The sequence below is a fragment of the Mustela nivalis genome, assembly GCF_964662115.1.
Source record: "Mustela nivalis genome assembly, chromosome: 13".
Classification (NCBI taxonomy): Eukaryota; Metazoa; Chordata; class Mammalia; order Carnivora; family Mustelidae; genus Mustela; species Mustela nivalis.
The window spans coordinates 58018325-58035856 of NC_139032.1; the positions used below are offsets into that span (position 1 = coordinate 58018325).

Genomic DNA, 17532 nt, shown 5'->3' on the forward strand with positions numbered 1-17532 from the left:
GTTTAGCTATGTATTTTTTAAGTCTAAAAACAGCAGGTGAACTCTAAATGAAAATTTCTCTTCTGCCCATTTTGATAATAATAGAGGAATAGAATCTATGACATTTGAAAGTTGATTTTCGCTAGAGTTATGATAGCTAAAGAATCAGAATTCCATAGAGTTCTTCATTGGGAAAATACAATTTGGAACTTATCTGAGAATCAACACTAAAATGAAAGCAAGAATCTTGTCTTATTTAATAAGGAAAGAAACTTAACAAGTTTTAACTGAAACAGTTCTGCACATGGGTTTGCGGTCACTTGGCTCACGTGCATCTCAGCTTGCTCTTGTTCTTAAGGTCTAGGCTTGTGGCTACTTAAGTGAGAAGCAGAAAAAATTCTAAAAAGCTAATAAAGCTGGGATGCTTTGATTGACTGTGCTTATTTGGCAGCTTTCGAAGATCCTGATAGTGCTGTTGATGACCGAGATAGTGACTATCGCAGCGAGACCAGCAATAGCATCCCACCTCCTTACCATACGACTTCCCAGCCCAACGCTTCTGTGCATCAGTTCCCTGTGCCAGTGCGATTGCCACAACAGCTGCTACTTCAGGGCATTTCCCGGGATTCCTACAATGACTCTATGCAAAGTTACGATATTGATTATCCAGAGCGGCGAGCCCTGAGGTGGGTATTGGAAACAAAGCACTTCTCTCCCTGGAATATAGTTTCCAAGATTCAACTGACAGTATTTGGATGCGTTAACCTGAGGTGGTAGTGGAAGTATAACAGAATGACAGACTAAGCCACAGCCATTTTGTATAGATTCTCAGTCTTCCTTTTTGTCTTCTGTATATTCACATTTAGACATTTCTGTCATTACTATTTCTCTTTATGATCAGTGATTCCCAACTGGTGAGAACAGCCTAACTTGGGGTGGATGACTGAAAAAAATAAACTCATGCCTCTGCCCAGGCTAGTGATTCTGATACACTCTTCACCACGATTAAAGAAAGAAAATCACAGATGTTAAATGTTTGGATAATCCTTCCTACCTAAATGTTTCCCTGGGAACTTCAGATGATCTCTTAATAGCAGATTCAGTACTTATGCTGGAACTTTAAAAAAAATGTAAATATATAAAACATTGACATGGTTAAAAAAAAGTTAAGGTACAATACACATGCAGTGAGGAATCTCCCACTCGTACCTGTCCTCCTCTATTCTGTCCCCTTACTATCTCCTAGCTCTCACACCACCCTTGTTTGTTTCTTATGTACCCTTCCATACACTACTCTCACATAATTTAGGAGTATAAAACCAAACATATGCATATATGCTCCCCCTTCTTCCCCCACTTTAAAAAATAATTCAGACAAAATTTGGGAAAATACTACATTAACACCTGTATTCATGTTGCCTAGACTCATCAATTGTATTAACATTCGGGCATATTTACTTTTATTTCATTCTCTGTTAGATTGTGTCATTATTCTATTTCCCCAACTTTTTACCCACTAATTTAGCATCCATTGATGATCCTTGCTTGAATCAATTATTGGTTGGAGGTTAATATTTTAAAAACCATTCCAGTTTAGCTCATACTTTTGGTTGCTAAAATTCACCATACCATAACATTATTTTTTTTCCCTCATTTTACCAAACTGGTGAATATTTATCCTGACCCTCAGATGATTGCCTACCTGCTAGACAACATCCTATCTCAGTTTACTATCACCTCTGAAAAATTTTCAGTGAATTTTTTCATGTATCAACCATCACATAGAATTTTTACTCTTTATAATCTGATTCTAAAAAAGAAACATGCCAGGAATCCTATTGTAGTTGGTCTTTTCTTCTTGCTGGTTTATTAGCTGAATATTTGTATTTTTTACTTATTTGATTTTAGTTGTTTATATTGTTCTACTTTAAGGGGAAAAAAAACATTGCTAAAAACCCACTACTTTTGACCCTCTTTTCCCCTCTGTATTTGTAAGCCTTAGATGTGTAGGCCAGCAGTAATAGTGGCACATCAATCTAAATGACAACATACTCTTCCAAAGCACTGCATTTTACCCAATTGTTACCATATTGTTATTTTTATTTCCTATTAATAATACATAGAAGAATATTAGTGATATACTTTAGAGTGCCAAATTTTTGCTAAAATTTTTTAATTGATCTCATATAAATTTGATTTTACTCTCCATCAGTATATGAAATGAGGTTTAGGAGTGAATATTTTTTCATGCAGAGAAAAACATTACGATTATTTATTTATTGATTTATTTGAAAGAGAGCATGTGAGCAAGACAGAGCATGAGGTTGGGAGGAGCAGATGCAGATGGAGAAGCAGACTCCCCACTGAGCGGGGAGCCTGAAACAGGGCTCAGTCCCAAGGTCCTGGGATCATAACCCGAGCTGAAGGCAGATGCTTAACCTACAGACCCACGGAGGCAACCCCCAAATTACATGATTTTTAAGTAACTTTAATACTGAGGAAACATGTTCATTTGTTTCTATCTTAGAAAATAAAAGGATCATAAAAAGCTCATAGTAGCAAGTAGCTATGGTTATTACTATAGCTTTTCTTTTTTTGATGTGGAAAAACTGACTAAATTGCTTTAATACTGAGTTGAGAACATACAAATTTCTTTATCATGTATTTTCAGTCTGAATGGTTTTTATCATATTGACTTTTTATTTTAGTTTTCTCATTGAATATGCACTAAATTTTATACTTTGTTTCTTCCTTTTCCCTGTTTCTTCTCTTTTTCTTTGCCTTATTCTTCCTCTGATTTTATCCCTTTACATCAGACAAGGTTTGCAGGCCAAAAATGACAAAATTAGGATTATTTCAGCTTTCTCTGATGTTGACTATGAAGAGCAAGAAAGTATATATGAGGAAATAGAGGGGAAAATACCACAAGAGTTTCTGGAAAGCAGTAACATAAACTTAAAGGAAGCAGAAGTAAAAGAAATTAGAACTCTTTCAAAAACTGATAAATGTTATAGCCAACAAGAACAACTGAAGTACAAGCATTGGAAAAAGATACCATTTCCAGGTCAAGAAACTGAATATTCTACTGCCTTTAATTCTGACCTTAAGTTTGAAACATCCGTGTTCGCCAGATATCCTCAGAAATATGATACAATAGATAGGAGAAAGAAAAACAAGCCCTTACACCATCATTTTGGAGACAGTGAAAGAAGACAGTATGGTGATAGATTAGGAGCTAACACTGACTTCCAAAGTACATATCCTAACACTGAAAACTGTAACATTTGCCACATTGAAAAGAAGAAACAAAATTACCCAATTTTGCATCCTTACAAAAATGGTTTTGTGGTTAAGAGTGGCATATGGACCACTAAGTTGCAAAATCATGATTATGATTGTTCTGGTTGTTTTAAGAATTGTGGGAAGTTATCTGGCTTAAACCAGCATGCCACTAATTTCACTCCATTAGATATTCTTGAAGATTCTACTAGCAGTACTTCTGATGAACTTCTGAGTTCTCCTCTTACGGATAAACAGGGAGGTTTGCTGTCACCAACAAGTCATCCATCCAATATCCATCATATTAGAGACTTACCTGAAGAATATCATGTAACAAGTCCAATATTCTCATTACCCAAGGTAAATTGTGATGCAAATACACTTGGAGATCTGTCCGGGTGCCCCCTGGAAGAGATGACCCCTTCCTCTCTTGAGGAACCCAAGAAGGACTATGTTGATACAATGGGTGAGCTTCAGTGTTTGGTAGAAACAGTGTCAGAATATTTAGCAGAGAAGGAAGAAGAGATTAATACATTTGGTTCCTTTTCAGAAACTAAAAAATCAGTTAAGCACAACAGTACTGTTGATAATAGAGAACAGAAAATGCCTGGGGATCAAATACCACCTTCAACCATTGTCAAGAATGACAAGGACAAGGCTGTCTCTTTCCCTGAGCTGAATGGAGTCAAATGTGCTGTTGGTTCTTTGTTCAGTTCACTCACAGAAAAAGTGGGTTCAGGCACAAAGCATCTAACAACCTCTGTGGAAAAGCTGGTTTCTTTAGTTCCAGAGAAAACAGAAACTCTTAATCAAATAGAGATGGTTAATTCGGGATCTAAACCCAGAGCCAAGTCAGTATTGGGGAAGGATCTTTCCATGCAATTTCCATTATCCTCTCAAGCAGTTGATAATAAGGATTTTGGCAGAAATGACAAAACTTCTGAAAATGAGCACACAGCTAGTAAAACTGGAAATTTAAGCTTTCAGGATGTAACAGAGACTATTAGAAGGGACTCCACTCCACAGAGTCAGAGTTCAGTTATAAAGTCTGTTTTTAGCATGCTAAATCCATTAAAGATCTTCTCAGAAAAGAATGAAGCCAAAAAAGATGATGACCAGAACAAGCCAACAAGAAAGGAAAACTTTGTTGGGTGTGGATCAGAGTCAAATCAAAGGGAAGACACTCCTGACAATAACAGTAGTATCATCACTTTAGATAAGAATGAGAGAAAAACTGCAAGCTCAACCCAAATGCCCTCAATTGAGGATTTGTTGTTGTCTTCCCAAGTGGCCAATGAGCCTTCAAACTTAGGCAGTTCTGCAAATAAAAAAGATGATATTGAAAGTCTTTTGGAAAGAAAACCCTGTATAGATTTGTCTCTGTTACCAAATCAATCAAAAATATGTGCTAAAGACACTCCAGGACAACCTTGTATAACTGGCAGTAGAATCGCAAATAAAGAGCCTACTTCAAAGCCATTAGAGGGGGACAAAGTTACTAGTGATGATGATTTTCTCGAGCCTCTCAGAAAATCATTTAGCCAGTTTTTCCTCACTTCACCTGAGACTTGTTCAAAGGAAACTTCATCAGAATCTATGAAAATTCACCAGTTGGAGGAAGGTGGATGGGAGAAGGACCCTAAGAAAGATGGACATTCTTTTTCCTTTACTGGAAAACTACATATTCCATTTTTCAGTGTTCTTAGTCATTCTGAAAAGCAGCAGGATTTAAGGGAGAAAGGAAGCATTTTTCCTTTGTTTAAATTTCCTTTCACTGACAACCGTATCACTGTCAGTGACCAGAGTTTTCCTGACTCAGCAGTAACCATTGATGAAGAGATCCAAAGAAACTGCCATGAAAATGCCAAACTTAGTTTAATAAAATCTAGTTCAGTTCCAAATATTCATAGTAATTCAGGAAATTTTGATGATACAGAAACGTTTAATAAAAATGACCAAATAAATTGGCCTGAAGACGACACGCTTAATAAAATAAAGTCTAATTCAGTTCCAATTATTAATAATGATTTTGGGGAATTTGGGAATATAGAGAGATTAAATTCAAGTGACCATGCAGCAGTAGATAACTGTCAGATAGCTACCTCAGCCGTCCTTGGAGTTGTGTCCAAAGAATATATTCCTTCAGATTCTTTAGAATTAAGTAAGACTCTTACACAAATGACATCTTTAACAGTATCAGACTGTTCATTAGCATCTACTTCTGTCATTTCAAAATCCACTGTGGTTAATGAAATTAATGAAGACAGACTTGTAGATAAAGCTTCCAAGAAAAGAACCCAAGGAGGCCTCCTTTCTGGTCTGTTTAACAGGTTTTCTTCTCTTGAAAATTTGTCTAGTCAACAAGAATTAAGTTTGAAGAGTGATGATTCTCATCATAAGAATAATACCCCAGGTTTACTCTCTGGAATATTTAACCTGATATCCAATAACAGTGTGACTGATTGTAAACCAGATGAAGCAAAGTCCATGTCCTTAGGCAACATAAAAAGTTTGAATGGAAATAAACATATATCCTTGGATGAGATCCCTGTTACTTCATGTGTGACTTTTGAAAATCAGAAGAACCATGTTGAAAAAGAAGAAATATGTGGATTCGTAAAAAGCTCTTTATCCTTACCTAAGGAAAACATACCATTATCTGATGCTTGGGTTGATAACCACCATTGCCCTTCTTCATGGAAGAACCAGCAAAAAGAAAACAATTGCCCTTCTTCATGGAAGAACCAGCAAAAAGAAAACAATTGCCCTTCTTCTGAGAACAGGGTATTTCACTGTGCTCCAAGCACTGAACAGGGCCTCTTAGAGAAATCCTTGCCTGAGAGGCTGACACCACACTATGTTCTTAAGGCAAAAATACATGAAAATTCAAATAAGTTAAATCTACCTATATTAAATACTAACATTCTTAATATATCAAACCACTATCAGACTTTTGAAGAGATTAATAATCCTTTCTGTTATGAATGGGACTCTGATATAAAAGATTTCTCCAAAAATTCCAGAAAACTTCAGCCACTTTATTATATGTTGAATCAAAATACATACCCATCAGGTGATGTTTTCTTGTGGCCTGACTCAGAAAATTCAGCAATAAATTTTTGCCAGAAGGATCAAAATGCAAATGTCTTGGAGGGGAAAACAAATCCAAACAGTGTCATTTGGCATGACTTACCATATGAATCATTGGACCAGTTAGCATTTAAAGAAGATAACTTATTAAGAAGGGACATGTGGGCAGCGTACTCATTATATAGAAATTCTTATTTTCCAGTTATTGAGACTAAGAATTCACTGGAAGAATTGCCCATTGACTTAAGTTGTTCTTCAGGTTATGAGAAGACTACATGTTCCATAGTTGATCAAGAATTATTAGGAATGGATGAAAATTTTATTTTTACAAGTGTTGGTTATGAATACCAGGAATGGTTATCATGTCTTCAAAGTGGAGTGTGGTGGCCATCAGAAGATGGAAATTATGGATATTATATGTTCCATGATGGTCAGTATATGTATTATGTCCTCACTGATTCTACTGGGCAATATGCATATTTATTTATACCTGATTGTTCTGATCAAGAGTATTTGAATTGTGGCTTACGGACAAATGATCTATCAAGTAGTTTAGATGACAGCATTATTTCTGCCTACAGTTTTAAGGAAGATGAATTATTCTGGTGTGTTGAAGAGGAACCAGTTGATGACCCTCTTGATTTATCTGTAGTTTTGCCAAGAAGTGAGGGACCAGTGTATCTAAATTTAGGAACCTTTTCACAAGTACTTGAAGAGTCAAGTTGTGGCCAAAAGGATCAACCATTAGATTTTTCTGGCTATAATCTTCAGAAATTTAATGGAAATTTTGGATCTTTTGAAGAAACGGTGTGTGGTTATGAAGACTTTGAATATATATTGGATCTCAGAAATCAGCCCCGAACTATTATAAATCACGACTTAAATAAAAACCACTTTATAGAAGGAAATAAGAACCAGTTTCTAGCAAAGGAGTCATCAGTTTACCCTTCTAGTTTACACCCGGTTCAGTCTTCTGAGGAAGCTACCTCTTTGGTTTATCCTGAAAATATGACTTATAATCCACAGCAAACAGGAGAAATGTCATCATTGAATGAAGTGGCTTCATTATTTTCTGCTTTAGTTGGAAATACTTTGTATTTTGATGATAATGTATCCTTAGAGTCTTTGGTCTTGAAGAAAACGGATCAGCCGTCGTCAGACTTAGCAGAGCTCACAAATGATGGTCTTGGGTCGTTAATCTTGAATAAACGATTAGAGAGTAACTTCCAAGATAAAGAAGAAAATCTTTTCAAGAAAGATTTAGAAAGACAAAAAGTATCCAATGTACAGCGACCAGAATTTACTAAAACTATGAAGCAAGAATTCCCTTTAAATGAAAGTTTTCATGAGAAAAAACAAAGTTTGTTAAAATCTGCCGCCCAGGTAAGCCAAACAACTCCTCAGGCTAAATCACATATTGAAGATAATGAAATTATTACAGTTGACTCTATTTCAATTCCTCTTGAATCACAGTTTAGTAGGGATGAACCCAAGAACTGTGAGATTCCTCAGGACCAATCTTCCAAAGAGTCTGAGAGAACATTATTTAAAAGTGCATTGAAACTCTTTGTTCGGGGAGAAGACTCTTCAGTAAGTACTGTATCAAATGGAAAACAGGCATCTGGAATTTTGAACCTCTTTAAAACCCAGGTGAAAAAAGAAGGACCACCAAATTTAGAAAAGAATGGTGATAAAAATAGAAAGATACCTTCTCAACAAAAGAATGAATCTCCTGGTGTTTCAAATTTTTTTGGTACTCTTGGGGATTTATTTAAAACCAATGCATCTTCTATACAGACAACTGAAAATATGTTTGTTTCTTCATTGGTTAATAAGGATGAAGTCAAATCAAGTCCTAATCCTGCACAGCCCATTTCTGCTATACCAATTGCCTCTAAAAGGAAGGTTCGAGTTAGGAGTCTGAACAAGCAGATGACTATTGATGACAGTGGGCTAAAAGAACCATTGACTAGGGATATACAGGGTAATAATTTGACTGAAAAAGAGGTGCCTTCTAGAGACCACCTAATCCAGAAATCACCAAATCAGTCTTTCTCAGCAAACTGTCTTGAAGAGTCTTCTAGAGATTCTTCAATAGAAACTAGTGATGTGTCTACAGTAACAGAAGTTTTAAGAAGCAACAATTTATCTTTTGATATTCCAAGCCCAAGAAATTCAAAGGAACAAGATCATTTTTCTGACCAGCATTGGAGTTTTTCAACTCCCACGACTTCTCCATCTCAACCAGAGTTGCCCACCAGAAAGAGTATATTTTCTTTCCTGACTGGATCCGAAAAATCTGAGAACCGGGCCTCTGCTACTCCTCTGAGAACCAAATCTCAAGCAGAAGGGCTATTTACACTTCCTTCCTTTTTTCCCACTACTAACTCAAGCAACAAGAAGGATGCCTCTCATAATAACTCTTTTAGTTTCTTCAGCTTACCGTTTTTGGATGGAAAGCAGCAGACTCCTGGGGAAAAACATAGCCTTTCAACTGTTGCTCCAGTGACTTCCCAGCCCTGTAAGAAGTCAGGTGTTTTTGTAGACATGGGTGGCACAATGACTAGAGAAAGTTCCAGTAGCACTGGAGATAGCATAGTCCAGGAGGTAGTTCATGTACAGCAAACGGCTCCTTGTGTTTCCATTAGCAACAGCATTAAGGTTACTTACCTTACAGATGAGCTCAAGGGAGAGAAGGACTATCAGAGAAAACTAGATTCTAGTAATGGACCAGGGACATCTGTAGCAGATTTCCAGATGAATCAGTTGCAGAATGACATTGTTCCTCATTCACCAGAATTTCAGGCACAGACTGAAACACTGCTCACTGGTCTAGAGACTACTGGAGTAGCTCCTTATGAAGAAGAACCTTTCATACAAGAAGCCTTATCTAGTGGCTCATTGGCACAGTCTTTTTCACATGATAACCATTCAACTGAAAAGCTCAACAATTCAGACACTTGTACTAACCACCACCAAAATGAAAGATTCACTAGTGACCCCTTAGATTTGCCATTAGAAAAGGCCCCTGGTGAAGTCTTAACACAGATCTTGGAGCCAACCTCTCCCTCTGTGGAGCCAGGGTGTACAAGGCATCTCCAGAGCCCAGAGGTGGATAAAGAGGAGGACAAATCAGTGTTGGGCTCTTCAGTAGAGGTGCTTTCAGGGTTTGTGACAAAAGTGAAATCTTTCTCCGGGTGCTTAATTGAACCTCCTAAAACTTTCTCTGGACTTTTCTCCCCTCCTAAACTGCCAAAGAAAAACTCCTTTTTCTCTCTTTCTTCTGGTGCATCATCTCAGTCCCTCAAAGGTGAATTACTTGGAATTTTTAAAAGTCCCAAACCAGAGGCATACAAACAAGAATCACCTATCCCAGCTACTGCATGGCCTCAAAATGATTGTTGCAGTGATACTGTAGGGTCAGTACCTCCAGAAAATTTGTGGAGAGAAACTTCCTCTCCAGCACTCAATTCAGAAGCTACTCTCAGTGACTGCACAATGACTGCAGTTAGTGCAAAGTCAGACTCAGAGACTCTGATAGATGATACCAAGCTGATAACTGAAATGGAAAACAATAATATTCATGACAATATTCTAGAACCCCAAGATTCTGAAACAATTGGGGCTGCACCTTCTGTTTCAGAGGACGATACTGGGCAAGGAGTATTGTCTCTGAGTGATGAAGGAGACATGGGGTTGTTGCAGGGCACAGACACAGATGCATCATTGGAAGCAGAGCATATTCCATTGCCATCACATGTGGATTCAGATCCTACCTGTATTGCCCAAGAGCTTCCTCCTCTGGTTCATCCACCTATTCTCCTTGAGGCAAAGCCATCTCTGCAGTCTGACTCCACAAACCAATACTTCTTGGAACTACAGGCAGCCAGTTCACTGGAAACCAGTACTCCACTGTTGAGTGAGGCAAGTGTTGGCCAGAGTGCCACACCAGAAACCCAGGGATACCTTTCTCATCTTGTGCTAGAGGAACCTGTGCTTTGTGCCAAAGAAAGTTGTGGGATACTTGATACCCAGAAAGATCTACCTGCAATTCCCCAGGAAACAGAGCAGCCAAGATCTCATTTTGAGATCCCAAACATGCCCAGTTGGCCAAAACTCCATTTCCCATCCTCTGCCACTGACTGTGGGAAACCACTGAGCTCTTTGTTTTCCCCATCTCCTTCCTCTGGCAACAGAGCAGTAGAGCCTGGTTTAATGGCCAGTTTTAAAAAGTTGTCAACTCTATTTGAGGGAGGTAGTGAGGGGAAAGGGAGTATTGTGGCAAGTGATCTAAAACTAAGGTTTGGGAAGAAGCTGGATCTCTCATTCACATGGCCAAAAGAGAACAAAGGGGGCCCTGAACAAACGCCTGCAGAATCCTCTTCTCCAGCTCTGGTTATCAGCAGTGATCAAGACCTTAATGCTAGGGAGGCTGACAAAGCTTTAGAGTCTTCTCAAATGACTGAGGCTAGTGCTGAGCCAGCTGGTCAGCCCTCTGGGACCTCTGAGCAGCAGGAGACCAAGCCAAGTATATGTGCTCGTGAGCTTTCAGGACCTGGAGAAATGGAAAGCCAGCAAGAAGTCTCAGCATCAGGAGAACATGGGGGTTCCAATAGCAACCTTTCTAGCTCCACTTGTCCTTCAGGCACTCATAAAGAAGAACACTGCACTGTCACTGAGCTACTTCACCAGCCAGAAACACAAAAGGAGGAGGTGTTGCCTGCTAGCACTGACTCTCTTTCAGACATACAGCAACCAGTTACTCTCCATGGCATCAAGGAACCAAAGACCGACAAAAGGCCTGTTGTCAATCTAAGCATCATAAATGACTTTAAGAAATTGACCATTTATGATGCAGTGACTTAGTGCTAGTTTAATGGTAGCCTGCTTTTTATTTTTCCTATGTCTTTCCTAGCATCTGAGCTTCATGTTAACTAGGGGTTAAGTAACAAGAAATAATGTAAGGGTCTTTTCATCCTCTCCCCTCTCTCTAGTGTCAGATGTAATTCATTTATTGGAAGAAGGAACTTACTGCTAAAGGAAAGGCTGGACCCTGGGATTTACTCACTATGGTTTTCTCTGCCTTGTGTAAAGTGGAATGGAGAACTCCTGATGCAGATTCTGGAGTTGGCTTTTGTCCTAATTATCCCGAACAAGGTCAGGAAGAGGCAGCAAGTAGTAGTGTAGCATATATTAATTACAACCACATATGATAGGTTAGGATGCTTCCTTGGGCCTTTAGCACTTTTATCTATACAAGCTGGGGAGAGATCTACTGTGCTTTGCTTTTTCAAGGCTTCTAAGATGCTTTCTCCAGTGGCAATGAGGTTATTAAGTAAAATGTAAGATACAGAGGTTGGGGTAATTTATATTCTATGTCCTATTCCACATGGATTTGCATAGTTTCTTCCAGTCTTTGCCTTTTTGTACCCTTAAGACTGGTGTCTGGTAAGTGCTTTGAGTAAAGTGTCACAGGAGCTTAAGGCTGTCCTTTGCTGTAGTTCTTTATTCTGGAGCATTGTGCAGGGTCCACGTGGAAAAGATCCTGTTATTTCCCCTAAGAAGAAACACCGTATACAGTACAACTTAAGAATGCTGCCAGGACCTCTTTCCCATCCTGTCCAAAGGGGTTGATTTTAGAGATCGTGTGTGTGTGTGTGTGTGTAGACACACACATATGTTAGGAACTGTTCATAACAGTGACCTGGTACCTGTCCTGGTGCCATGGGACAAAGGATGAGAAATTAGCCTGAAAATACCAGGTAATCAGGAGGTACCATAGGGAAAAATATCCCTGGGAAACAATAATGATTTATTTTCATTTAGTCAAGGGTAAACATAAGCCTTTCAGTTAAAGGCTTGACTCTGTGGCAAAGAAATTCTTCATCCTTTTGCACGGAAGCTTTTTAGCAGGATACCGGAGGTGAAAGGGTTCCCCTGATTTGGGATAGAACTATCCATATGAGCTGGGATAGGTCTTAAAGATCATCACCGAGAAGCTCTAGCTGGAGTACTGACTGCCTTAAATTCAGTGTATAGCTCAAGGAAGGAACTTGTGGATACTGCTCTTCTTTCTAATCATGATTCACTGCCACTTTCTCTGCTATAGGTGCTGTCTCTCAGAACAGGGGAACAAATTTCTTTTACGGGTATGGGAATTCAAGTGATTGAGTAAGGATTGGGCTGGCCTCTCCTCAAGTATAGAAACATATTAGTGTGGTCCTGATGTAGATTTGTCCTATTTATCCCAAACAAGCCATATCCCGAGAGCAACTCAGTTACAGGTGGGCAAGTTTATCGTTAGGACATTCCCTGTGCTGCCAGGGATATATTGTTACATTCATGTTGATGAGACCATTCCCCAGAGGAATTTTTTTTTTTTTTGTCATAGATTTCATCTCGCAATAGTGTCCATTACCTCATCATGTAGATAGTTGAGAGATAATTGAAGGAACATCTCCAATCTCCTTTGCTCATCCTAAGGAACAGAATTCACGTTTATAATTACAGAGGAAGGAAAGGGCACATCAGTTTAGTAAATAGTAGAAAAGGGGAGTAGAGCTCATCCATTTTACTTTATGGAAATTAGAATACTTTAATCACTGCCACTGGACAAGATTCTTTAGAAGTCCAAGTAAAGATTATTAGATGTAAACAAGAGGCTACTTTTATATTTAGTAATTCTTAATAATTAAAGTTAAACTGCTACTTAAAAAATTACTTTGAGATAAAGTATGCTTCAACATCTGCCACAGGTTGAGATTAAGTGCTGTTAGAGAACCCAGCATGTTGTATTGTTTTTCCTTTGTGCTTCTGCTGACTAGAAACTAGTTCTTCTAGATTGTGAAGTTTGGTTCCGTCTTCCCAGGAACCTTGTATTTGTGATTCTTGTCACTGAAAGAATCATTATTTCTGGATTTATCCATTACTTTTGTCCCGGTCTCTAGTTTGCATGTACTTACTCATCTGTCTTCCTCTCATTCTTACAGCCCCACCAGCAGTAGTAGGTATGGCTCCTCCTGTAACGTAAGTCAAGGAAGCTCTCAGTTGAGTGAACTAGACCAGTGTCACGAACAAGATGATGACCATCGGGAGAGGGACTCAATTCATTCGTGCCACAGCAGTGGCAGCTTCTCCAGAGATGGCCAAGCGGGTTTTGGAGAACAAGAGAAAGCCTTGGAGGTAACAGGTGAAGAAGAGAAGGGGAGAGCATTTGAACCCAAGGAGAGGAAAGAAGATGCCTCAATCCATTCTCCCCCAGATCTGGTGCTACACAAAGACCACGTCCTCGGCCCCCAGGAGAGGTAGGTGATAGCTGCCTTGAGGAGTTCACATGGTCTCCTTAGTACCTGCCTGTGGTATTTCAGGATGTAAGTGCTTTTCGTTTGTTTCTGTACAGGTGGGTATGCCAGTGATTCAGGATACTGAGGTTTAGCTCTGCACTGCTTCCTTTGATTTTTCGGTATAATTCCCTAAATATTTTGAGGCTCTCAGAGGAATACTTGGACTCTTTGTAGTTAGCTGCAGTGTACCAGGCCTTCTTAAATCTGCAGTTGTTGGCCTACTAATTGACCTATATATGGGAGCCTCTGAGTCTGGAACTGATCCAAACCCTACAACTTGCTTCATTAAAAAGACCTGCTTTGGATGAAATAGGCCTGCTAGCCTATTAATGTTTAAATTTCTTACGTGAACATTGTTTTGTTTTGTATTTTCCTGATTGAGAAAACTAGGACAGAGTTAAGAAAGAATTGGTCTAAGAGTCAGATCTAACTCACCCTTCTGCCCCAGGGTCTAACAGTGTTTCTAGAATTAATTGGTACCCATAAGAAGAAAAATTTTAAACTTGTGTTTCTAGCAGTCTTGTAATGAAGTTTAGTACTGTGTTTGAGTGTTATTGAGCTGAATTGGTCAGTGGATTTGTTGATAGTTTGGGGCAGAGTGTGATTTTTCAATCTTGGCACTATTGACATTTGGGACCAGGTAACTCTTTGATATGAGAAGCTGTTGTGGGCATTGTGGAATGTATGTTGGCATCTCACTACTTGCCAGTGGCAACTACCAGTTGTGACAACCAAAAATGTCTCCAGATGTTGTCATTGCCCATACTGGGCAAAAGTGTCCCCCGTTGAAAACCACTGTGGTAGAGTGATAAGGGCTAGGTATGACTTGGATTCTCAGATTTCAAGGTCTAAAAATAATGCCTCTCACCAAAAGGTCAGAGCAGTGAGTGCAGTTATAAGTGGTAAAAGTTTGAAGAATTGTTGGTATATTTAATCCACCACTGAAGATACAAACTTTCTTTTCTCCTTACGTTTTCCTGATTTTTAGACCTCTCTAGTGGCTCATCTAATAGTCAAGACATCCAAGAGTTGTGGTTGATGACCCACTGAAAAATGGCTCTTTGTAGACCTTAGATTTGGCAGATGCTGTTATGTGGGTAGAGTTCTTGGTAGAGCAGCAGAAGTACCCAGCACAAGTATTTGTCCTTCTCTAGTGGCTGTGTCCTTTCAGATCCTAGCTGTTCAAGTGAGGTCCAGTTCTACCTTGGTCACCAGTGCCCACAATGTTTTAAAACAGCTGATCCAGTTAGATGACAGCAGAGGTTGGTCTATATTTCAGATGTATAGATGGATGCTTGTTTGCTGCCTTGGCAGTAGACCTCAGTGGAAGAGAGGAGAAGCATTGTCACCAAGAATTGACTACTGTTCCACAGTTAGGAAACTAGATGATGATTTGTTCTAATACAGTGTAGTGTTTCTGTCCCAAAACTAGTTTGTTGTATCTATTGTTGTTTCATTGAGGGTGTCCCTAAGGCAGCTCAAGGAACAAGACTGTGCTTTTTTCCTTAGCATTTTTTTTGTAGTCTAGGAATTGGTAAGCCTTCCAAAATTTTTAGTGGAGCAGGAAGGGTTTGCAGGAACAAAATTGTGCCCTAAGGATGGATGGCATGTAGAATGCTCAAGAGAGACTGGTGGTCTTGAGAGGCAAGGCACAAGGATTAGTCCACATGTCTGCATAGTTTTTGTGCTAGCATCGAGTCAAGGCCCTTGCCATTGCTTTTACTAGAATCCTGAAATCTGACTGTCCCAGTGAGCTGGCTTATTGGGTAAGTGAAAAATGGGGAAAGAAGAGAGGGAATGGATAAAAAGCTAAAAGGAGTTGTCATTTTAGAGAAGATTTTTTTCCTCCCACATTGGCTATTTAGGACTATGCTGTATAGTGGCCTGACTCATGAAACAAGTCTAGGCATGAATACAAAGTATTTTACTTAAGTTATTTGGCACTTTTGCCTTAAGCAGTCACCCCATGGCCTGGGCTTTTCTTAAGAAACATTCCTTTCTTTGTTACAAGTTTTCCTGAGGAGAATGCTTCTTCGCCATTTACCCAAGCCAGAGCACATTGGATCCGAGCAGTTACCAAGGTTCGACTCCGGCTGCAGGAGGTAGGAAATCTGTTTTTCTAGTACTAGTTGGGACAGTTTTTCCTTTGAAATTTGGAGACATATGGTGCTGACGAGGCAGTCAGTGATTAGTCATCTCCTTATAGTGTGCATCTGGGGATGCATGACAAGTAAGCTAGAGCCTTAAGGGATGGGAGGTGGCTGTGGGTTTCCTTCTATGCTGATTAATGGAAATCAGATAGATCTAGTGGGTTGAGAGCCTGAAGGTTAAGTTAAATGCTATTTTCAGTACCATCGTCACTTTGAGCCCTTTTCATTTTGAGTTTAGGATGGGGAACCATTACAAGGCCTCTTAGAGTCAGTTGTTGTCTCCCTTGGCTACCCACTGCCTCGCCTGTTAGGGATGGCCTTTGTGATGTATACAGACAGGATGTTTTGTTTTTGTTTTTGTTTGTTTGTTTTTTTATTTTATAACCCCACAGGCGCCCAGGGTGTTCCCACCTGCCCCCACATACACACCGAGGGATGCAGGGCACACGCACGGCTCCACAGGGCCGCTGGGTAGCCCCCTCCCGATGGCCGCACAAAGACCATGGCATGGCATGGCGCAGCAACCCTGGCCCCGGGGGTGCGGTGGGCGGTGGAGTCTGGGGGAGAAGGGAACCCTCTTCCCCCAGAAAGGATGTTTTTAAATGATGACAAGTGGCTGTCAGTAGTATAATACTTGGCAGATACCTGCATTAAAAATACAAGCATGCTCACGTGTGTAAACACACTTGAAAAATAATTTATTTTGAAATAATTTCAGACTTAGGGAAAAGTTGCCAAAATAACAGTATTAAGCTCTTAAATCTTTCTTGCCAAGGTGCTCCAGTTGTTGATGTCACCACAGTTTTCATCACCTTCTGTCCATTATGTGTGATTAATCTTTTTCTGAACCATTTGAGAAAAAGTTGAAGAGATGATGTTGTGTTATTCCTAAATAGTTCTATTTTTACTTCCCAAAAAACCAAAGCTACTCTCTTATATAAGTACAGTGTAACTATCCACTGGAGGAAATCAACAATGGCAACACCATCATAAAAATGCCATACAAATTTTGCCATCACAACAATGTCTCTTTTCTTCCCTAGTCCAGGGTATACTATCCAGGCTGACGTGTTGCATTTAGTAGTCATATCTCTTTAGTCTCCTCTAATCAGGAACAGTTCTTCAGTTTTATCTTGGACAGATGGTATAGGCCTTTTATTTTGTAGCATGTTCTTCATTTGGGGTCCATCCAGTGTTTCCTCATGTTCAGACTCAGGCCATGCTTTCTTGGCAGGAATTACACAAAAATGATGCTGGGCTCTTTTTAGTGAATTGTATCTGTTGGGTCCTCCCAAAATTGGGTACCCCAATAATGGGTCCGTGATTAAAGAAGCGAGACTGATACAAAGCGAAGGTCAAGCAAAGCTTTATTTAGCGCCAAGCATCAGGAATCAGACTGACCGTCAAATAGACCAGTTGGGCCACCCCTACAGAGAGGACAACCCCTCCCTGCTTTCTAGACTAACTTTTATAGAGCAAAGGCCATGTGGTTGGGCCTGGCCACACACAGTGGCCAATGAGATTGTAACACACACAGGAAACTTCACAGTGATGCTAGGCGACCAATTAAATTACAGTTTACCCTAGTAGACATTTGATTTAGCCTATCACACCTTGGTTAGGATTGGCGCCAGAAGGCTCCCAAAGGGCGGGGGCCCATATTCCTTGGTAGCTAGGAGACAGTATGCACC

The 17532-nt window shown here is 39.6% G+C and overlaps 1 protein-coding gene across 7 annotated transcripts in view; it reads left to right on the plus strand.

The window, feature by feature from the left end:
* The window catches only part of UNC13B (unc-13 homolog B), a 225981-nt gene that overhangs the window by 122484 nt on the left and 85965 nt on the right, over positions 1-17532 (plus strand). For all 7 annotated transcript variants that reach the window (XM_082694712.1, XM_082694713.1, XM_082694717.1 and 4 more), the window contains 3 exons: positions 431-665; positions 13338-13652; positions 15703-15793. In XM_082694712.1, the coding sequence (XP_082550838.1) occupies positions 431-665; positions 13338-13652; positions 15703-15793 (641 nt within the window). The remainder of the gene's footprint in view (positions 1-430; positions 666-13337; positions 13653-15702; positions 15794-17532) is intronic.